This window comes from Triturus cristatus, chromosome 2_2 (genome assembly GCF_964204655.1).
Source record: "Triturus cristatus chromosome 2_2, aTriCri1.1, whole genome shotgun sequence".
Lineage (NCBI taxonomy): Eukaryota > Metazoa > Chordata > Amphibia > Caudata > Salamandridae > Triturus > Triturus cristatus.
Window position 1 is genome coordinate 69,353,971 of NC_140582.1, and position 16,856 is coordinate 69,370,826.

The window sequence follows — 16,856 nt, forward strand, 5'->3', positions numbered from 1 at the left end:
GGCAAGCTATTACTGAATATTTTACACATAACGTAGATTCAGTGGATAGTGCTAAAGTACTCTGGGAGGCCTTTAAGGTAACGTTTAGGATCTTCTGTATTGGTAAACATGCTGGTATACTCAAAGACATCCAAAGGCAATTGTCCAGAATTGAAGAAGACATTACAAACCTTGAAACTACATATATGACCACATTATATCCCAGGCTATTGGCTGAAATTGGAAAACAAATAGATAAATATCACAAATTTGCAGATGACAAAATTAAATACCTTTCGCGCAAGTACACTGCCAGAGCCTATGGAGAGGTGGTAGGCCAGGTAGAACACTCTCCAGCAAGTTACGGCCCGCACACACTGCGTCGTACATAACACAAATTATAGACAATCAAGAAACACCTAAATACGACACCCCCTCTATCACACATTGTTTCGCGGATCACTGCACTCACCTGTACACTGCCAAGACAAATGCAACTCGATCTGTGATAAACTAATACCTAGACGTTGTTGCTCTGGCGTGGCTCTCTGATGCTCATCAGGAATATTGTAGTCACCACATAACGGAGGATGAGATGAGGGAAGCAATAAACTCACTGCCAACTGACAAGGCGCCAGGTATAGATGGCCTACCTGGAGAGTTCTACAAAGAATATAAAGATATATTACTCCCCAACCTAGCAGCAATGTATGAGGAAGCTTATGAATAGGGCATACTGCCCCCCTCGCTACATGAGGCCCTCCTAATCACACTCCTTAAACCTGATAAAGATCCGACTAGATGCGACTCCTACCGCCCACTGTCATTAATAAACACAGATGCCAAAATACTGGCCAAAATTATTGCCCCTAGACTCCAGCCGTTAATGCAAAACCTAGTCCTTCCAGATCAAGCTGGATTCATTCCAACACGATCAACTACACAAAATATACGGACTATATTTGCCATGTTCCATCAGCTACACCCGGATTTACCAGCCTCCGCGACTCTACTTGATGCCGCAAAGGCATTTGATTCGGTGGAATGGCCTTTAATGTTTCAGGTTTTGAGACGCAAGGGATTCCTGGAACCATTTCTGAAATGGATAGCCCTACTTTATACACGACCCAGTGCTCGACTACGTATAAATGGTAGCACGTCTGATCCTATTAATATATTCCATGGCACGTGTCAGGGCTGCCCATTATTCACATTAGCGCTAGAGCCCCTAGCGTGTAAGATTCATCAAAAACACACTGATACAGCCCTGCAGTTTCATCTGCGGCCCATAACAATATCACTGTATGCAGATGATATTGTCCTTTACACGAGACACCCAGACACCAATTTAAATAAACTCATCCGAGAATTTATCGGTTTCGAGTACTTCTCCGGCCTTAGTATGAACTGGGACAAATCAGTGGTGATCTCACTCACCCCAACGACAACTAAGCCAACAATTGACTATCCGCTACAATGGCAAACAGAACCAATTAAATTCTTAGGGGTATGGTTACACCGAGATCCAGACTTGATTCAGAGAGAGAATTATGGGAAAGCGATAGCTAGACTAGAAGAACAGGTTGACAGATGTATCCACCTTCCCCTATCACTCACCAATAGAATAGCCGTACAAAAAATGGTGGTGTTACCACGGTTTCTTTATCTGACATTGATCTTAAATCTTAAATTGACATGGGCAGGTAAGCATGCACGAGTAGGATGGAAGGAGCTTACTAGACCATACACGCAAGGAGGTTTTGGGGCCCCAGACCTTCAACTTTACTACTATTGTGCACAGGCAGAATATGCCCACTACTGGTTACACCCACATGGACATATACCACATATAGCGGTGGAGCATGAAACTATGCTTCCCACCCCACTAATTGCACTTGTCTCATCTCCCCAACGAAATACTCCGTCTACGGGTATATACCCGGCGACGTGCACTTCTAAAGCATGGCATGCCTTAGCAAAACGAACCCCTTTGTGATTCCATTAAATATCATGTGTACATAAAAAAGATTATCTTGAAAACACTTCTATAAATCAATTAACAATACATCATTTTTACAGTGCATAATATAAGTTATAATCTGATATATTGTATGGATTTTGATGGAGATCAATAAGGATTTTTAAATAAGTATGCAAATATTGATATAAGACAACTTTTGGTTATTTGCCATAAGTCCTATAAGCATTTATGGTCAAAGTTCTGTCTGATCACGCTCCAGTAAGGCTTGACTTAGGCCCTAATGCTCCTCAACCCATGTTTACGAAACATGGGTCATGAATGAGGTAGCTTTCCGCGATCCAACCCTTCTTGAGCGCGTTAAGGACTCAGTCGGACATTACTTTGCCGAAAATTATATTGGCGGTGTACCCCCAGCTACCCTGTGGTACGCAGCGAAAGCGGTTATCAGGGGTAGCTTCTATCACACACAGCATTTGATATAGCGGCCAAGCTTCGTAAACAGGAACTCGAAACTCAACTACATCAAGCAGAGTCAAGACATAAGGAAGGGGGTTCACAAAAAACACTAACAGACCTTAGGCGCATTAGGGGCATCTATTAATGAAGGAAGTGGCCAAGAAGCTCCTCTATGTTGCTAATATGTATTATAAACGTGGGGACAATTCTGACCATCTTCTGGCCCATTAAATGCAAATTCGATCCACATGCAACCACATACCTCAAATTCATGATGGGGAGTGGGGGGGAAGTCATACTGACACACCTGACATCATATCGTTTTTTTACGATAATTAATCCGCATTTTACCAACCCAAATCTTGATGAATTCCAATCAGGACCACTACCTCAGCAATTACGAACCCCCAAATAGGGAGGAGGAACTGAGCTTGCTGGAGGATGACATCAGTGCGGATTAAGTTAGCGTAGCAATTAGTAATCTCCCCTACACTCAAGGCCAATTATGTTTAATTATTTTTTGACGTCTGGCATGGTCACTAACACAATGCTAGAATCCCATCTCAAGTTACTCTTGAAGCCCCACAAGCCCCCGACATCTTGCTCCTCCTATCGCCAAATAGCCTTGCTGAATTGTGATGTGAAAATTTCCACATCCATTCTTGTAGCAAGACTCTACCACATTTGGATGACTATCATAGCACCCCAGCAACCAGGCTTTATACTTGATAGCCAGGCCAATCATAACACCCGCGTGGCCATTGCACTTATGCAAGCTGCCAAACTGTACTCCCCTCCCTTGATGCTGAGAAGGCATTGACAGAGTGGACTGGACGTACTTGTCGAAGGTTTTTGCTAAAATAACATATTGACCACAAGATGCTAACCTACATACAAGCTAATTTTAAGAAGCCGGCGTTCAACTTGAAAATTAATGCTGCCCTGTCGTCTACTATAACCCTTACAAGAGGGACCCACCAGGGATGTTCTCTATCTACTTTAATTTTCGCTCTGTCCATGGAACCCTAAATAGCAAAAATTCAGCGTAACCCGTCGATCAACAGTATGTGAGTCGGCGATAGAGAGCATAAATTAGCCCTCTTTTCGGACGACGTACTATGCTTTATCACAGATCCAGAGTCCTCTCTTCCTGTGTTAACGTGGGAACTTGACCTGCTTGCAAGGGCATCTTGGTTCAAGATCAATTTCTGTAAGTTCTGGGGCATGGGAGTGGCAGATCCAGAAGGCAACCTCCGGGAGCCTACCCAGAGGGAGGGGTTCCAATGGTCGACTTCCACAATCACATATCTGGGAGCTCAACTTTCATCCCATACACAGGCCTTATACGACTGCAATATACCTCCTTTGCTCATCTCCCTTATCTAACATCTATACCGATGGGGTGAATAGAGATTTCCTGGCTGGGACGACTCAGTTCTCTTAAAATGAACTTCATGCCCCACCTGCTGTACTTCCTCCAAACCCTTACCCTTATCATAACTAAACGGACACAAATCCAGATACGCAATAAAATGCTCAGTTTTGTCTGGGGAGGTAAATCACCTCGGATGGCCCTGGCGACACTGTACCAACCTTTGGCAGAGGGCAGCTTGGGGTTTCCAGATATCTCCACTTATGTCCCAGCAGTGCAAATTTGGCCCTCTTTAGATTGGCATCACAATCCTGATAATAAACCCTGGATGCACGTGGAACAGCCCTATTCCCTAACAACCCTGGATGGCGTTCTTTGGCTCCCCCAGTCAGTAAGCACTCTAAACCCCCAATCTCTGCCACTGACATCCACCCTGCTTGCTTATTGGAGTGAGGTTAGTGGAAGGTGACAGTTCCCGTTATATCCATTCGCCCTCACTCCTCCCACACTTAATCAGGACTTTCCACCATGGGTGGTCTCTCCTGGACTCCTTCTGTTGGGATCAGGAGCCATCCCCCAAATTGGTGGATTTTTATAATGACGGATACGTACGCAGCAGTGAGCACCTGAGGGAGAAATTTGCCCTGACTGGGCGGGAGGCATATCGGATAGGGCAATCTTTACACAAGGCCGAGCGTCCAACGGCTTGCCTGGCTATGCAGATGGAGGAGACGCATATAGAATCTGTGTACCTTTCCAATATCTGACACAAAGGCATATCGTGGCTATACTGTCATATACTCAAGCTCAACCCACCAAAAACTATGCCGATATGAAACAATGGAAAAAGGAACACCTGGGGAGCAATAGGGCAAGGGGCCTCCAAGTCCTCTATTTGTCTCCGTTATAAAGAACACTCTTACAAACTACTCACACAGTGGTACCTGACACCAATAAGGTTGCATAAAATGTTTGGAAGCTCTGAGCTGTGCTGGAAGGGATGTTGGGAGTAGGGCACATTTTTGCATACCCTGTGGGCATGCCCGAGTGGTCAAACGATCTGGAACTAGGTTCTCCAAACGATACGCACCATTACACACCACTTTACCGCACGATCCTTTGACAAATCTCTTGGGCGATCCTGGTGCAAATAGATCTCTTCCTTCTTCGACCCCATAAGGGAGCCTTCTCTCCCAGCTACTATTGGCAGTTCGGCTGTGCATAGCACAAATGTGGAAACTGCCACAAGCCCCTATGTTGAACTTATGGTTGGGTAAAGAATGGAATATATACGCCATGGAGAACCTTTACAGCTATACTCAGGTACAGGGTGGATAAATTCGATGGTACATGGTGTCCTTCCACCACGCACATACGTCGTCAAAACAGAATAGGGGCACACCTTACTATGTCTAAAACACTGAGGGCCTCCGACATAAGGGTACAATCCCCCTCAAAATCCGAGAGCGACCCACCGTTATCCCTACTCCATTTGGGTCTATTCTCATTACAGTGTTATTTTTTCATATGTGTGGCTTGTGCAGCTTGAGTGGCAGGGGGGACTTAGGGGCTGTTGTACTTTTCAGAGCGATGGTCTTCTTCCCATACTTCTTCCCTAGGTACAATTTTAGGAAATGATAAGTGCTGAACCCTCCTGTTCTTTTGTCTTTTCCGATACTGCTGAAAAGTGTGTCATGTCTCTCTACAAAATGCTAAATAAAGTTGTTAAAAAAATGTTTTTGTGCTTTGGGCCTACACATTGCTTACCATCAGTTTGCTGTCTTGTCAGTCTCATTTGCGTTCATGTAGTTTGATGGCTTTCTTTTCTCTTTGTGTGTTTGTCTTTCTTCTGGAGCATGCTTCTTTAGCATCCTTTTGATGGGATGACTTGCATTTTTACACTGCTGCACACCAGGGAACTACTCTTTCTTTTGTTTTCAGCACTGTAAAGGAGTGTATATGTGTTCTTGCTCACAGCTCTGGATGCAGCTCTCCACTCACATCACCGCTCTCCACACTCACTGTGTTGTTTCCCTCTTACCCAGCTCATCCATTGGTTTCCTCTCCTGCTATTTTCATTGTTTTTGTTTTATTTTTCAGTCCCCAGCTCCTCTGTTGTTCACCATCACCACCGACTCGACGTTGCTCCCATCGTGGTGTTGACATGCGCCCCCATTCACTCCTCTATTACTTCCCCGCCCTTAAAGTTACAAGCATTTGCAATGCAATAGGTCTCGCATTTACGAGAGTTTGAGCTATTGGCATTGTAAGTGACAATGCCTTTTATTTATGTGTTGTTTTTAAAACTGATAAATAAAAGGCATTGTCATTTACAATGAAAATAGAGTAAACTCTCGCAAATGCAAGACCTATTGCATTGCGTTTGGTGTTAGGAGAGAGCGTGTCCTTCCTTTTCCTGCCAACAGCAGTCAAGACAAAGCTATTTGAGAAAATAGTGCTCAGAGACTGTAAATAAAGCCTACTGAGCTACAACACAGGTAACGGGGGTGTCCTTACGGGAGTTTACAATCTGGGAAAAGGTGGTACTAAGGAGGGACTTCTAAGCCTATTAACTAATGGAAAGCCACAGTTTCAAATGGACATTGGTACAAGCCAATGAAAAATATGGGCGAAGAGTGGGCAACGTTTCACATCCATACCTAAACACAGAATGCCTCGCAGAGCAGCCCATGGCTGCCCAGGCTCGACATAAAAATAACAAGGAGCCAGCCCACCACAGTGGGTGTGAGGTGCTTAGAACTGTGACAATTGAGAGAATGCCCCTACGTTTATCTTAGTCGTTATAGTCCTAACACATGCAAATTTAGCAGGCCCAGAGTCGGTGTAGAAATTAGGCTGCACCAGCTAAGACATGTGACATGCCTAAGTAATGGATTAATGTACGAAACTCGCACCAAACCCATAAACACAGGGGCTCATCTCAGTAGTCGGATCTGCATCGTCTGGCAAGTAGATGGAATAAAGGCACTACAGCACGTTACACAAATAATTGTTTCAGGGGTGAGTAGAACAAAACATTTCTCACTGGTATTTGGATAGATCAGTATGGTGGAAAGACTAGCCTGCCTCCGGATGATGAAATGTTGTAACAACAACCCACCAGGATCCAGAGGGAACCCCAGATACAGAAGGAACTGTAACCTAAGATGCTGGCAGAAAGATCCCAAAGCAGTGCACAATAGCACAGATACAAGAACTAACTGTGAACCCACACCCAAGGTAACCGAAAGAGAAAGAAAGCAACAAAGATGTGGAAATGTGAGGCGGTGTAATGAGCTATTCAAGAGTGAAATGCTGAGAGCAACTCACCAAGCGTTGCCAGACAAAGGTGGACTGAGCGAACTTCTTTTTTTGTGCTAGCAATGACTACTCTGCTCAGGAAGTGATGTAATGTGACACAGATGTACCGGCTAGCAGCCCATTCGCCCCAATCTCCAGGTTCCCCGGCAGGCAGCTCGGAATAACAGCTACAGGATGCGAGAGCGCGCGTTGTGCTGAACACGCGAGCCGGACGTGTGTACATCGCCTGTCCAGCACGCACATGTCCTGTCCCCCTTCGGCCAAGAAACCGACAACAATAGATCTCGCCAAGGCGTGCAGCGCGCATGCGCTGCGTGGCTAGGCGAGACCTAAAAAAAGGCAATGGCTGCTGTGTCATGACGCATAGGTGCTCGTGGTTAGTGACAAATGCAGACTTGTATGTCAGTCAGTCAAAGTTCTTTATTTCACAATGTGTACATAGCATATAAAGTGCAAGAAAACTTAATAATACATAATACATTATATATTTATGATTGAAAACAGTTAAAAAACATAAGTTAAAAATTACATAATGTGAAAAGATAGCATTATATATAAAATGCACCTCAAAAACATTTCAGAATTCATGAACAGGATTCACTAAAATCATTAAGAATGCTGCATTTATATCTATTACATCACTGTTTAAAAGAGATCTCCTACAATTCAGGGACGATCAAAGGAATGATGCCAGAGAATAACAAACAAATGGGTCCGCGAGTGATTGGCTAAAGTGTAAGTCTGGCCGGCATTGCCTAAAATTATATTTACGCAGTAGCAGGAGAATTAATCTATACTTTTGTACATTATAAAATGTGCAAATCTATATGTCATTGCAATACAGCAGCTCTTTTTTTGTTTTTACCAATGCTGTTCCGGATCAGCTAACAATTTTTCCTTTTAGCTAATGTGGAACAGCATTTGCAATAAACATTGCAAATTGGAAAGGTCAGGTAATGCGATTGAAATGTATTACATACTGGTTTGGCCAATGCTTGTTTCAGTGCTTTATTTTCTTCTTAAGAGTATAGGCAACGTATAATCGTATGAACAATTTGAGTTTGTTTCACAGTTATTCCAGAAATATATGATGCGCTCTGTGATTCCTCATTGAGGCAGATTAATATTTTCTTCATATACAGTCAGTTGGCATTGTACTGCAAATTGTGTTTAGTGCAAAAAAGAACAAACATCTGCAATAGATCCATTCGGTCTTCATTATGCAACTTTAATTATTCTTTTTACACCTTCTCTCCGTAAAACAAGAAGATCTTCAAGAAACTTTCAATTCTAACTGACAAATACATATGCAAATGTTGATGTTTTATTTTTCCTGTTGGTTTTCCAGCTCTTAGTTGTGACAACATTTTAACGAGGGAACACAAATCAGAAACACGTTTAACAGATCATCATAGTGCAGTAGGAGAGAAAGTCAGCACGGCTTCCAACTCTGGTAAGTTACTCTTGATCAACAATTGTTACATTGAGGTTGATTGGTTGGTTTGTAATTTCTTCCTAGCTCCGACGAGTTGACAGTTCTTCTGAATTTTGTTTCTGCTATGAATCAGAGGTGTAACAGTCTTTTGTGCGGAAGGTTTAGTGACACCAGGGCCAGGGGTGTGAGTAACTCACATCATCAGGTGGTTCAGTCAAATTGTCAACTATCCTGATGTATCTGTTTTTTATTACTTGATCAATGGAGAAGAGGGTTCAATATTTCTCCCTTGAATTAAGTCCCATTTCAGTCTTCCATTTCAGCCTGTTGCTCAGTTAATAAAAAAATTATTTAACTGTGGGACATGTGAACTTATTTTTTTGTGAATTTGCAAGACCACCCACGTTTTGGTGCATCTCCCTCAAATAAGGCGATGATGCATGCTAGAAAGTTGAATCTCAAAACTAATTATTAGGCCACGAAAATAGGATGCATTAAAAAAAAGCCCTAAGTTTTAATATGGAACTGAACGACACAAATCGAACATGGACGTGATATTTACAGCAGTTATTTCAATTCAAAAGGGACAGAGATGTATCTCTCATTCAAGAATCATGAGTAAAAGGCCACTTAAAAGGAGATGGATGTCATAATCACTGATTTTGACAGGCAAAATTTAAATAAAAAATATTGCATAGTGTTCATGACCTTTATTTGTGTGTTTTAAAATAGGAATTTGTAACTTAGATTAGCATGATAAAGGGCATCCCGGTATAAAATCACTCTTGAATTAATAGAAACAATTGTTTTTGCTTATTCATAGCTTAACTCATAGTATAATTCAAATAATTATTTTATGTCATACAAACATTTTATTCAGCTTGTTCTGATCAATCTATTTTCCTCGTTTAGAGCTGTGTGTGTATATTCCTATAAATAAAGGATTTCACCTCAGCAGTAATTTGTGTACTTGTTGTTTTTTTTTTTGTTAAGGTGGAATCAGTTTAGTATCTCCCGCTGCCAAATAAAATGTAAGACAAACTGAACCGTATTGTTATGATGATCCGATGTTTATTAATTCAGATTTAACTATATCTCAGTGCAAAGTACATATAATTATATGTGGTGACTGTTTTTCTTTTATTTTTGTTCTAAATCATCTTGCAAGTGCACTGCATACATGTTTTAAATGTGTTTTGTATTTCAAGTGATACTGGTAGTTTAGGAATGAGCCGTGTTTTATCATGGCTTGCTTTCTATATGTTCTGACCTCTTTTGCATTGTATTAGTTCTCCAATGATTAGGGATACGTTGTTTGTCAGTATTTAGGATAAATGCAGTAGTTTGAAAATGTATATTTTAAAGCATAACTTTGTTACTTTATTGTTGTTCAATGTGATTTTGAATTTATGTAATCCTTTTTAAATTCCTGTTGTCTTTTCTTGCTTAGAAAAGGGGTCATTCCATCTGAATGTCTAGGTCCCTCAAATAAAGCATAAACCCACCTGCTCTTTGTAGCCATAGTGATTTCCAAATCATTTGTTTGGTGTACATTTAAGTAATTTTTCTGTCCTCTTCCAGAGTAGGGATTATTTGCTTCAATCCATCTTGCCTGCATTTTTTACAATGCCTCCATTTAGGCTATGGAGGAATCTCGTAACGCCATTGCTTGGGCTAGAACAGCAGTAAAGGTCTGGTCTTCTCTTCTTTTCCCTAACTTTATTAGCTCATTAGTTTTGTCAGATGTGTTGAATTACACTCCAGTCTGAACATTTGTGTTGAATGGTGACTTGTTTTACATGCTGTGGGGATTTCCTTATTCAAAAACGTCTTGTTCATCAATGTTTAAGGAGACACTCTATTCAAATTTTCACTCTGAAAATAATTAAACATTCTCCTTTGTGTAGCTTGAGTCAGTTTGGTCCTTATATGTGATAGATTTTGAGCTAATATTTCCCTCCTTAACGGTTCTTGTATGTCTACTTTTTGACATGTTTTCTAGCTCAGGTGATTGTTTCACTGGAGAAATTGTGTGCGCAGGACAGGGCATTTAGTATACACATCAGTTTGCATTACATTTTGTTTGCTGAATATTGTGATGTTTGTTCTATCGCTGTAAACATAGTCTTGACACAATTTGGACCACCTGATTCACGTCCCAGAAAAAATGGCAGTGGTTGTTTCTCATAATCTTAAGAATCGCTATCCTATATCAGTTGGACAGTTCTCCTGGAGACTCTACCAATCCAAATAAGTCTGACTCCTTCACTGCCTTAATCTACTATTGCAGGACTACCAACCCTGTTTTGGATATACATCTGTTCCGGTGAATACTTTGTCGACTGGATCCATACACAGTCATCATACTGGATTGGACCTGGGCTGCAACCAACCCCCAGCCCATTGGATAATAATTATCTGACCATAACAACATGCTCAGGAACTTTGAGTTTCCCTATTTCTTCTTTTCCACCTTGTCACCTGCCTTCTAGAGGAGTCCTCCCATCCTTCTCTTTTGGTTTGTGATCTACCAGGCATCGCACTACCTTTACTTCAATATGTACCATGTTTTCTTATTTACTTTCTTTCCTTTTGATCCTGTTCTCTTTCTACTTGAGGCACAGTTACCTTAAACACTAGTTTTTGTTTACTTTTAAGACAGCATCCCCTACCTTACTACTGCTAATAAGAATTTCACTGCTTTATGTGCATAGGTTTGCCCTTTGCCACATTGAACCTTGTTGAACTTGGCCCTCTCTGCAGGGTCATCCTCAAACCATTTGCCTTCACCTCTCCTGTTTTGCTGAATTTGTTTTTCTTGGCCTTAGGACTCTGTTCATTTTACCACTGATAACCAGTTCTAAAGCGCTTGTGCTCCCTCCTTTAAACATGGCAAAATAGTCTACACCCAATTGGCACATTTAATTTACTTATACATCCCTAGTAAAGTGGTACTACATGTACTCAGGGCCTGGAAATTAAATGCAAATTGGTGGTCCTGAAGCACTTATTGTGCCTCTCACTTGAGTAACTTTCTGAAACCTGTATCAGGCCTGCTAATGTAGCATGTGTGCAGTTTTAAACTGCCCTTTCGACTTAGAAAAATAAACCCCATGCCCGACCTAAAAACATTGTTTTTAATACATATGCTACCCCTAAGGTAGGTGGCCCTGATCAGCACATAGGGCATGGTGCATTGTATTTAAAAAGTTGGACAAGTGCATTTAAGTTTTCCTTATACATATCTCTTCCTTTTGGACTTACTGTTTACTCCCTTTGAAAAGGCATATTTACTTGTACAGAATAATGAGTGATATATTGTGGAGTTAAAATATCAGCAAGCAGAATTCAGTATTTTCATGTTTCTTTAAAAACAGGACATTCAGCTCCGTTACCAGTTGTTTCGTTCCACATTAAGGAAGAAGTGGAATCATATCCTATAGTCTATCTGGATTCTGAGAGTGGAGAAAGTACCAGTAGTCCTACAGGTAAGTAGATGATTTGTTATTGAACTTTCATGAGATACATTTATATTCTAAAGATAGTACATGGCACACCAAGTAGACTTCACCCTCTGAAAGTGACAGCATCTAGAAATAAACATCAATTGCTCCCAAATTGTATCCAGGGATGTGCAGCTGTTTTTTTCATGGAATTGCACGAGATCCTTGCAAACCCTAAAGTTTCATACCATAATTTGCAAACTTTCCTGCAAGCAGATTGTCATTCTAAAACCGGGACCACAGCACCCATGTTAAATTGTTGCAAGAAATAGAAGGTTGGCAACATCCATCCAATTTCAAAGTCTCCAGGAAAGTTAACTTGTGAGAAAAACAGCACATCCATTTTCAGCAGAAGCAAGTTTTATGAATAAATACTGATGCTTGCAAGGAAGTATTTCTAGTTCGGTAGTTAAAATTATTGAACCTCACAGACGTTGGAAAAGTTGAAAAGCTTTCAAACTATCGGTAGGCCAGTAGTCGGGAATAAAGCAAAACTGCAGTTGTATAATAAAAATTTAGCTTACCCCTAACTTTATCGTACCCTCATGCTACATATTGTTGACCGCATCTTCTACTCAAGGTAATTCCCAGAGTAGAGGTGGCCTTCAATGAGCTTGGACATATCTGTTTTCCCTGTAGAATTTACTCTTCTGGTGGTTACTGCTGTATTCAACTAGATATATCAGGCTCTTGAAAGGGAGTCTAAGGACATTTAATGGGCTTTAATAAATTAACTGAATGTGTTTATAGTTCGCCCACTCTTCAGAAACCAGGAAATAGAAACACATGTTGTTTAATTCTGACTGTGCCAAAGATAGATCTTCTCTTTTGAGAGAAATTGAATATTTTCCCTGACATCAAGATAAAATAGCAGAGGAGTGGCTTATCTCTAAGAGAACATTGAAGAATACAAAGTAGACGTTTTATAGGGAGGCCTTGTGTGACATGGACACAGAATGTCATTATAAGAACTTTAAACTCTTTTAGAATTTACCGTCAGGTGGAGGGAAACAGGATGCCATGGGTGGTGCCCTTAAGGTTATGACAGAGGAGGAATGGCTTGAAAACCTTTGCAGTCTCTAGTTCTGTGGCAAGCCCTCTAGCACAGTATCATGTTCCTCGAAAATGGGTTACACCAACAAAAGGGGTCTCCTTTTAATGAGTGAAGTGATTATGGCAATTAAGGATAGTCCCTCCAATAAAAAACCTCATCCGAATGGGGTCCCATAGATCTCTAAAAGGACAACATCATGTCTTGGATTCCATATCTGTCAATAGTATTACATGATTTTTTTCATCGGCTTATACTCCCAGAGCCAACTCACCTTTTGATCATAGACCCATTTTCAGAAATTCTTATATAGCCTTATAGCCCGCCGTAGCGGGCTATACCGGCTGTTAAAGGCCCGCTGCAGCGTTAAAGGCCCGAGCCGAAGGCGAGGGACTTTAACAAAGCAGAGGGACTTTAAAAGCCGGTATAGCCCTGCTACGAAGGGCTATAAGGCTATTAGAACATTCTGCCACTAGAGGACAGAATGTTCTAACCAAACAAAGCCTTCAGGGAGCGCGAGGGGATTCAAATCCCCTCAGGCTCCCTGAAGTCTTTGTTCACAGCCAGAGCTGTGAACAAAGACACATTGGAATGTTGGTGCTCCGGGCTTATACCAGCCATTATAAGCCCAGAGCACTCGATTGTTTTCAATGGAGCTCCCAACATTCCAATGTTCTAATCTTGCTTATTCAATGTGTTTTAGGCCCTTCCCTGCTAAAACTATTTGTGCAAATTAGTATGGAGGGTGCAGTTATGCGGTTGATATAAGTAGAACGATGTCACTGATGGTCATTTTGGTTTTAAGGATGTATGAATACCAGGCAGTAGTGCATTAATCTGTTTCTGTTGGCCAGTAAAAAAATATATTGTTCAAGGGTAGCACCAGAGCTGACACACCTACTTAGGCAAAATTATGATCTGCTCCAGGCTTCAGTAAGGTATGGGGAAATCGAGCGTAGTTTATCTTTTCCTTCTGGTAGGGGGACTTTTTATGGGTGCATTATGGCCCCCTTTTCACTTAATCGGTTTATAGATTGACTGAATAAAGAGCTGTGTGCAGTACCTGCTGCCTCCCCTAAATCTGGCAGCAGACCATTAACAGTTCTGCTACATGTGAATGATGCGCTTTTAATGTCACTCACAGCCACTGGTCTGAAAAGATATGTAGCTAGGTTTGAGGCATTTATGAGGAATCCTAGTTTGGCCACAGACCCAGAGAAATTATAAATGATGTCTTTGAGCCCTCTCAGTGTGAAATTTAAGTCTGTTTAAGTGGATAATTTTACTTGGGAAATGGTAAATATGCCCGTTTACAAAGGTGTTATGTTTAATTGCAAGCCAAAGATAAAACTTCTTAGCAAGTCTAATTGTTACAGAAAGGTTTTGTTAAATGGAGGTATTTTCAGTTTTGGCAAACATCATTGCTACATGTTGCCAATCCTAAAAGTGTACCAAATAAAAATGCCTCCACTTTCTTATACAGGGTGGGGCACCGGGTCTGTAAATTCTGAGAGGCTGAGGCCCTCTAGGTGAAGTAAAGCATGTTTACGTAGAGATTGGTTCTTCACGCTGATCTCCTTCGAGCTATGTCTCGCATGAGGAGTTTGCCCTTTCTTTCCTTACTTCTAAAATCATTTGGTCCCTTTAGTTATGTGGATCTAAATTTGACCTAAGCCAGGCACTACACTTAATAGACATACTTTCCAAGATGGAAAGTGCTATTATGTGTCAAAAACCAATTTAGTGTCAAAAACTGAAAGATGGCTGGACTGTGATGCCTTATTGAAGCCCCTGCCAAACTGTGCCAGATGAAAAGGAACTATTTGTGCACTCCTTTCATGAAACTGTTAACTGTGACAGGGGTGTGCTCAAACCCAGTAGACCATCTGTTAGGTTTCAAGTGATCACAAGACCCTTAACTGTCATTAAACCTTTTCTTGGGTTGGTGCATGGTGCATATGACTGATTTCTTCTGGCAGGATTTAAAACTGATTTTGTTGCTGTATTTTGAGACTTTCCCAATATTAGGTTACCAGAAACTTCACTCCTCCCTGTTCCTGTGTGTTGGACTTGGCCCTTTTACCCGAAATTTTTCGCTTTTCGGGGAAACTAAATGAGATATGAATGCTGTATGAATGTGTGCAGACTGAGTTTCCCCATTTTAAAAATATAACTTAAAATGGATGCCAAAGCTGTGTGGTTGTGCCGTTTGACTGAGCTGGGTAGACAGTCTAGGCGTTATTTCCCAGCAGCCCCTGCTTTTGGAGGGAAGCCTGGCACCCAGGGTGCTCTACCCCTCCCCCTAGGCCAGTTAGAGCCAGTTTCCCCAGACGCTTCTAGAAGCTTCTGGCACTGTCTGGAAGGTGGGGTGAGGGGCGTCTAAAGGGAGGAGCTGGGTTGCCATGCAGTCAGTCAGAGGGTGGACCTGGGAGAGAGGGGACCTGCTGCCAGGGGTTACCGCCACATAGGCCTGTGTGCTGGGCCCTGAGCCTACCTACCCCCCCCTACTGTCCACAGGGCGAGGGAAAGATATAGTTGGGGCAACGCAAACCTGGAGAAGCCCTCGCAGGAGTTTTAGGCGGTAGGATCAGTCAGGGACCTATGCCTCTGAAGGTGACAGGGTTTAGGCACTGCCCTTTAAGTGAGTGAGGGATCCTGAACTACCCACTGATCTGGCCCGGCGAGAGGAGAATCCAGGGACGACAGGTAGAGACTGAGTAGTCCGCCTGCAGCCACCAACGCAGCTTCCCCCCCTCAAGAAACCCTCAATCAAGAGGCAGGGGACCAGAGGACGCTATCTACAAGCCCCTGGGAGGAGAGCGCTATTTACAAGCCCCCTGGAAGGAGAGCGCTAGGTTTGGTGAGCGCTATCTTGGAAGTGACTGTGCACTGCCCCTAAAGCTGGTGGGAGCGCCTGCAAAGCGCTACACCTCGTGGCCCAAAGGAGGTGAGGAGTGTGTGGCCAGGGAGAGCTGGGCGCTGAAAGACATATCGGGAGCCTACCCCGTGTGCCAGCCTACTGAGGAGCCCAGCGGGAGCCCACCCTGCGTGATATCGCCGTCGGCGCGAGTGCCCACTGCCTCGGCGCTTATTCCTTACTTCGGGAGCCTACCCCGCGTGTGTGCCACCTTTGAAGGTTTAATCACCACATCGGGAGCCCACCCCGTGTGTGTGCCGTCACGCGGTGTTGGTGTTTGTGCCAGCGGGAGCCTACCCCGCACTTCCAAACTGCCCCGGAATCACCGCCGCGACCCGAGGTAGCGTTGGAGGCCGCCACGCTGCCTGCGACGACCCGGAAGAAGTCGGGACCTCGCCCGAGCCGGCCGAAAGTGGCCGCGTGATCGAGCGGGGCTCCCGGGAGTCTGGGAGAGCCCCGCGAGCCGAGCCTAAGAGTCCCGGGTCCCGGGAGGGGGCCCGGGCGAAGACCCGACCGGTGCCTTGGTGGGCGGGGCTCTCGCGAGGTGACGAGAGCCCCGCAAGCACAGCGACCCAGGAGAGAAGAGGAAGGTCAGGGGCCCGAGGCGCATTGTCGGCGCCTGCCCCCACCGCCCAAGTGAAGCCGGAGAGCGTGACAGTTTGCTGCCGGGAGGCCGCAGCGACGCCTGAAGCCTGCCAGGAGAGTGCCGGTGAGTGGGGCCTTGGTCCGCACTTGCCTTGGTGGGAGGGGCGAAGTCGGGGCACATAGTCGGTGCCCGCCCCGGTGAATGCCCGGAGGGCCCCGTGGGGCCCATACTTACTGTAGGGACACCACCCTGCCT

General features: G+C 43.4%; 1 protein-coding gene across 1 annotated transcript in view; it reads left to right on the forward strand.

The window, feature by feature from the left end:
• LOC146861863 (uncharacterized) overlaps positions 1-16,856 on the forward strand; it is a 136,758-nt gene that overhangs the window by 72,261 nt on the left and 47,641 nt on the right. Inside the window, exons 4-5 of the mRNA XM_085641033.1 lie at positions 8,458-8,562; positions 11,922-12,032. Coding sequence (XP_085497159.1) covers positions 8,458-8,562; positions 11,922-12,032 — 216 coding nt within the window. The remainder of the gene's footprint in view (positions 1-8,457; positions 8,563-11,921; positions 12,033-16,856) is intronic.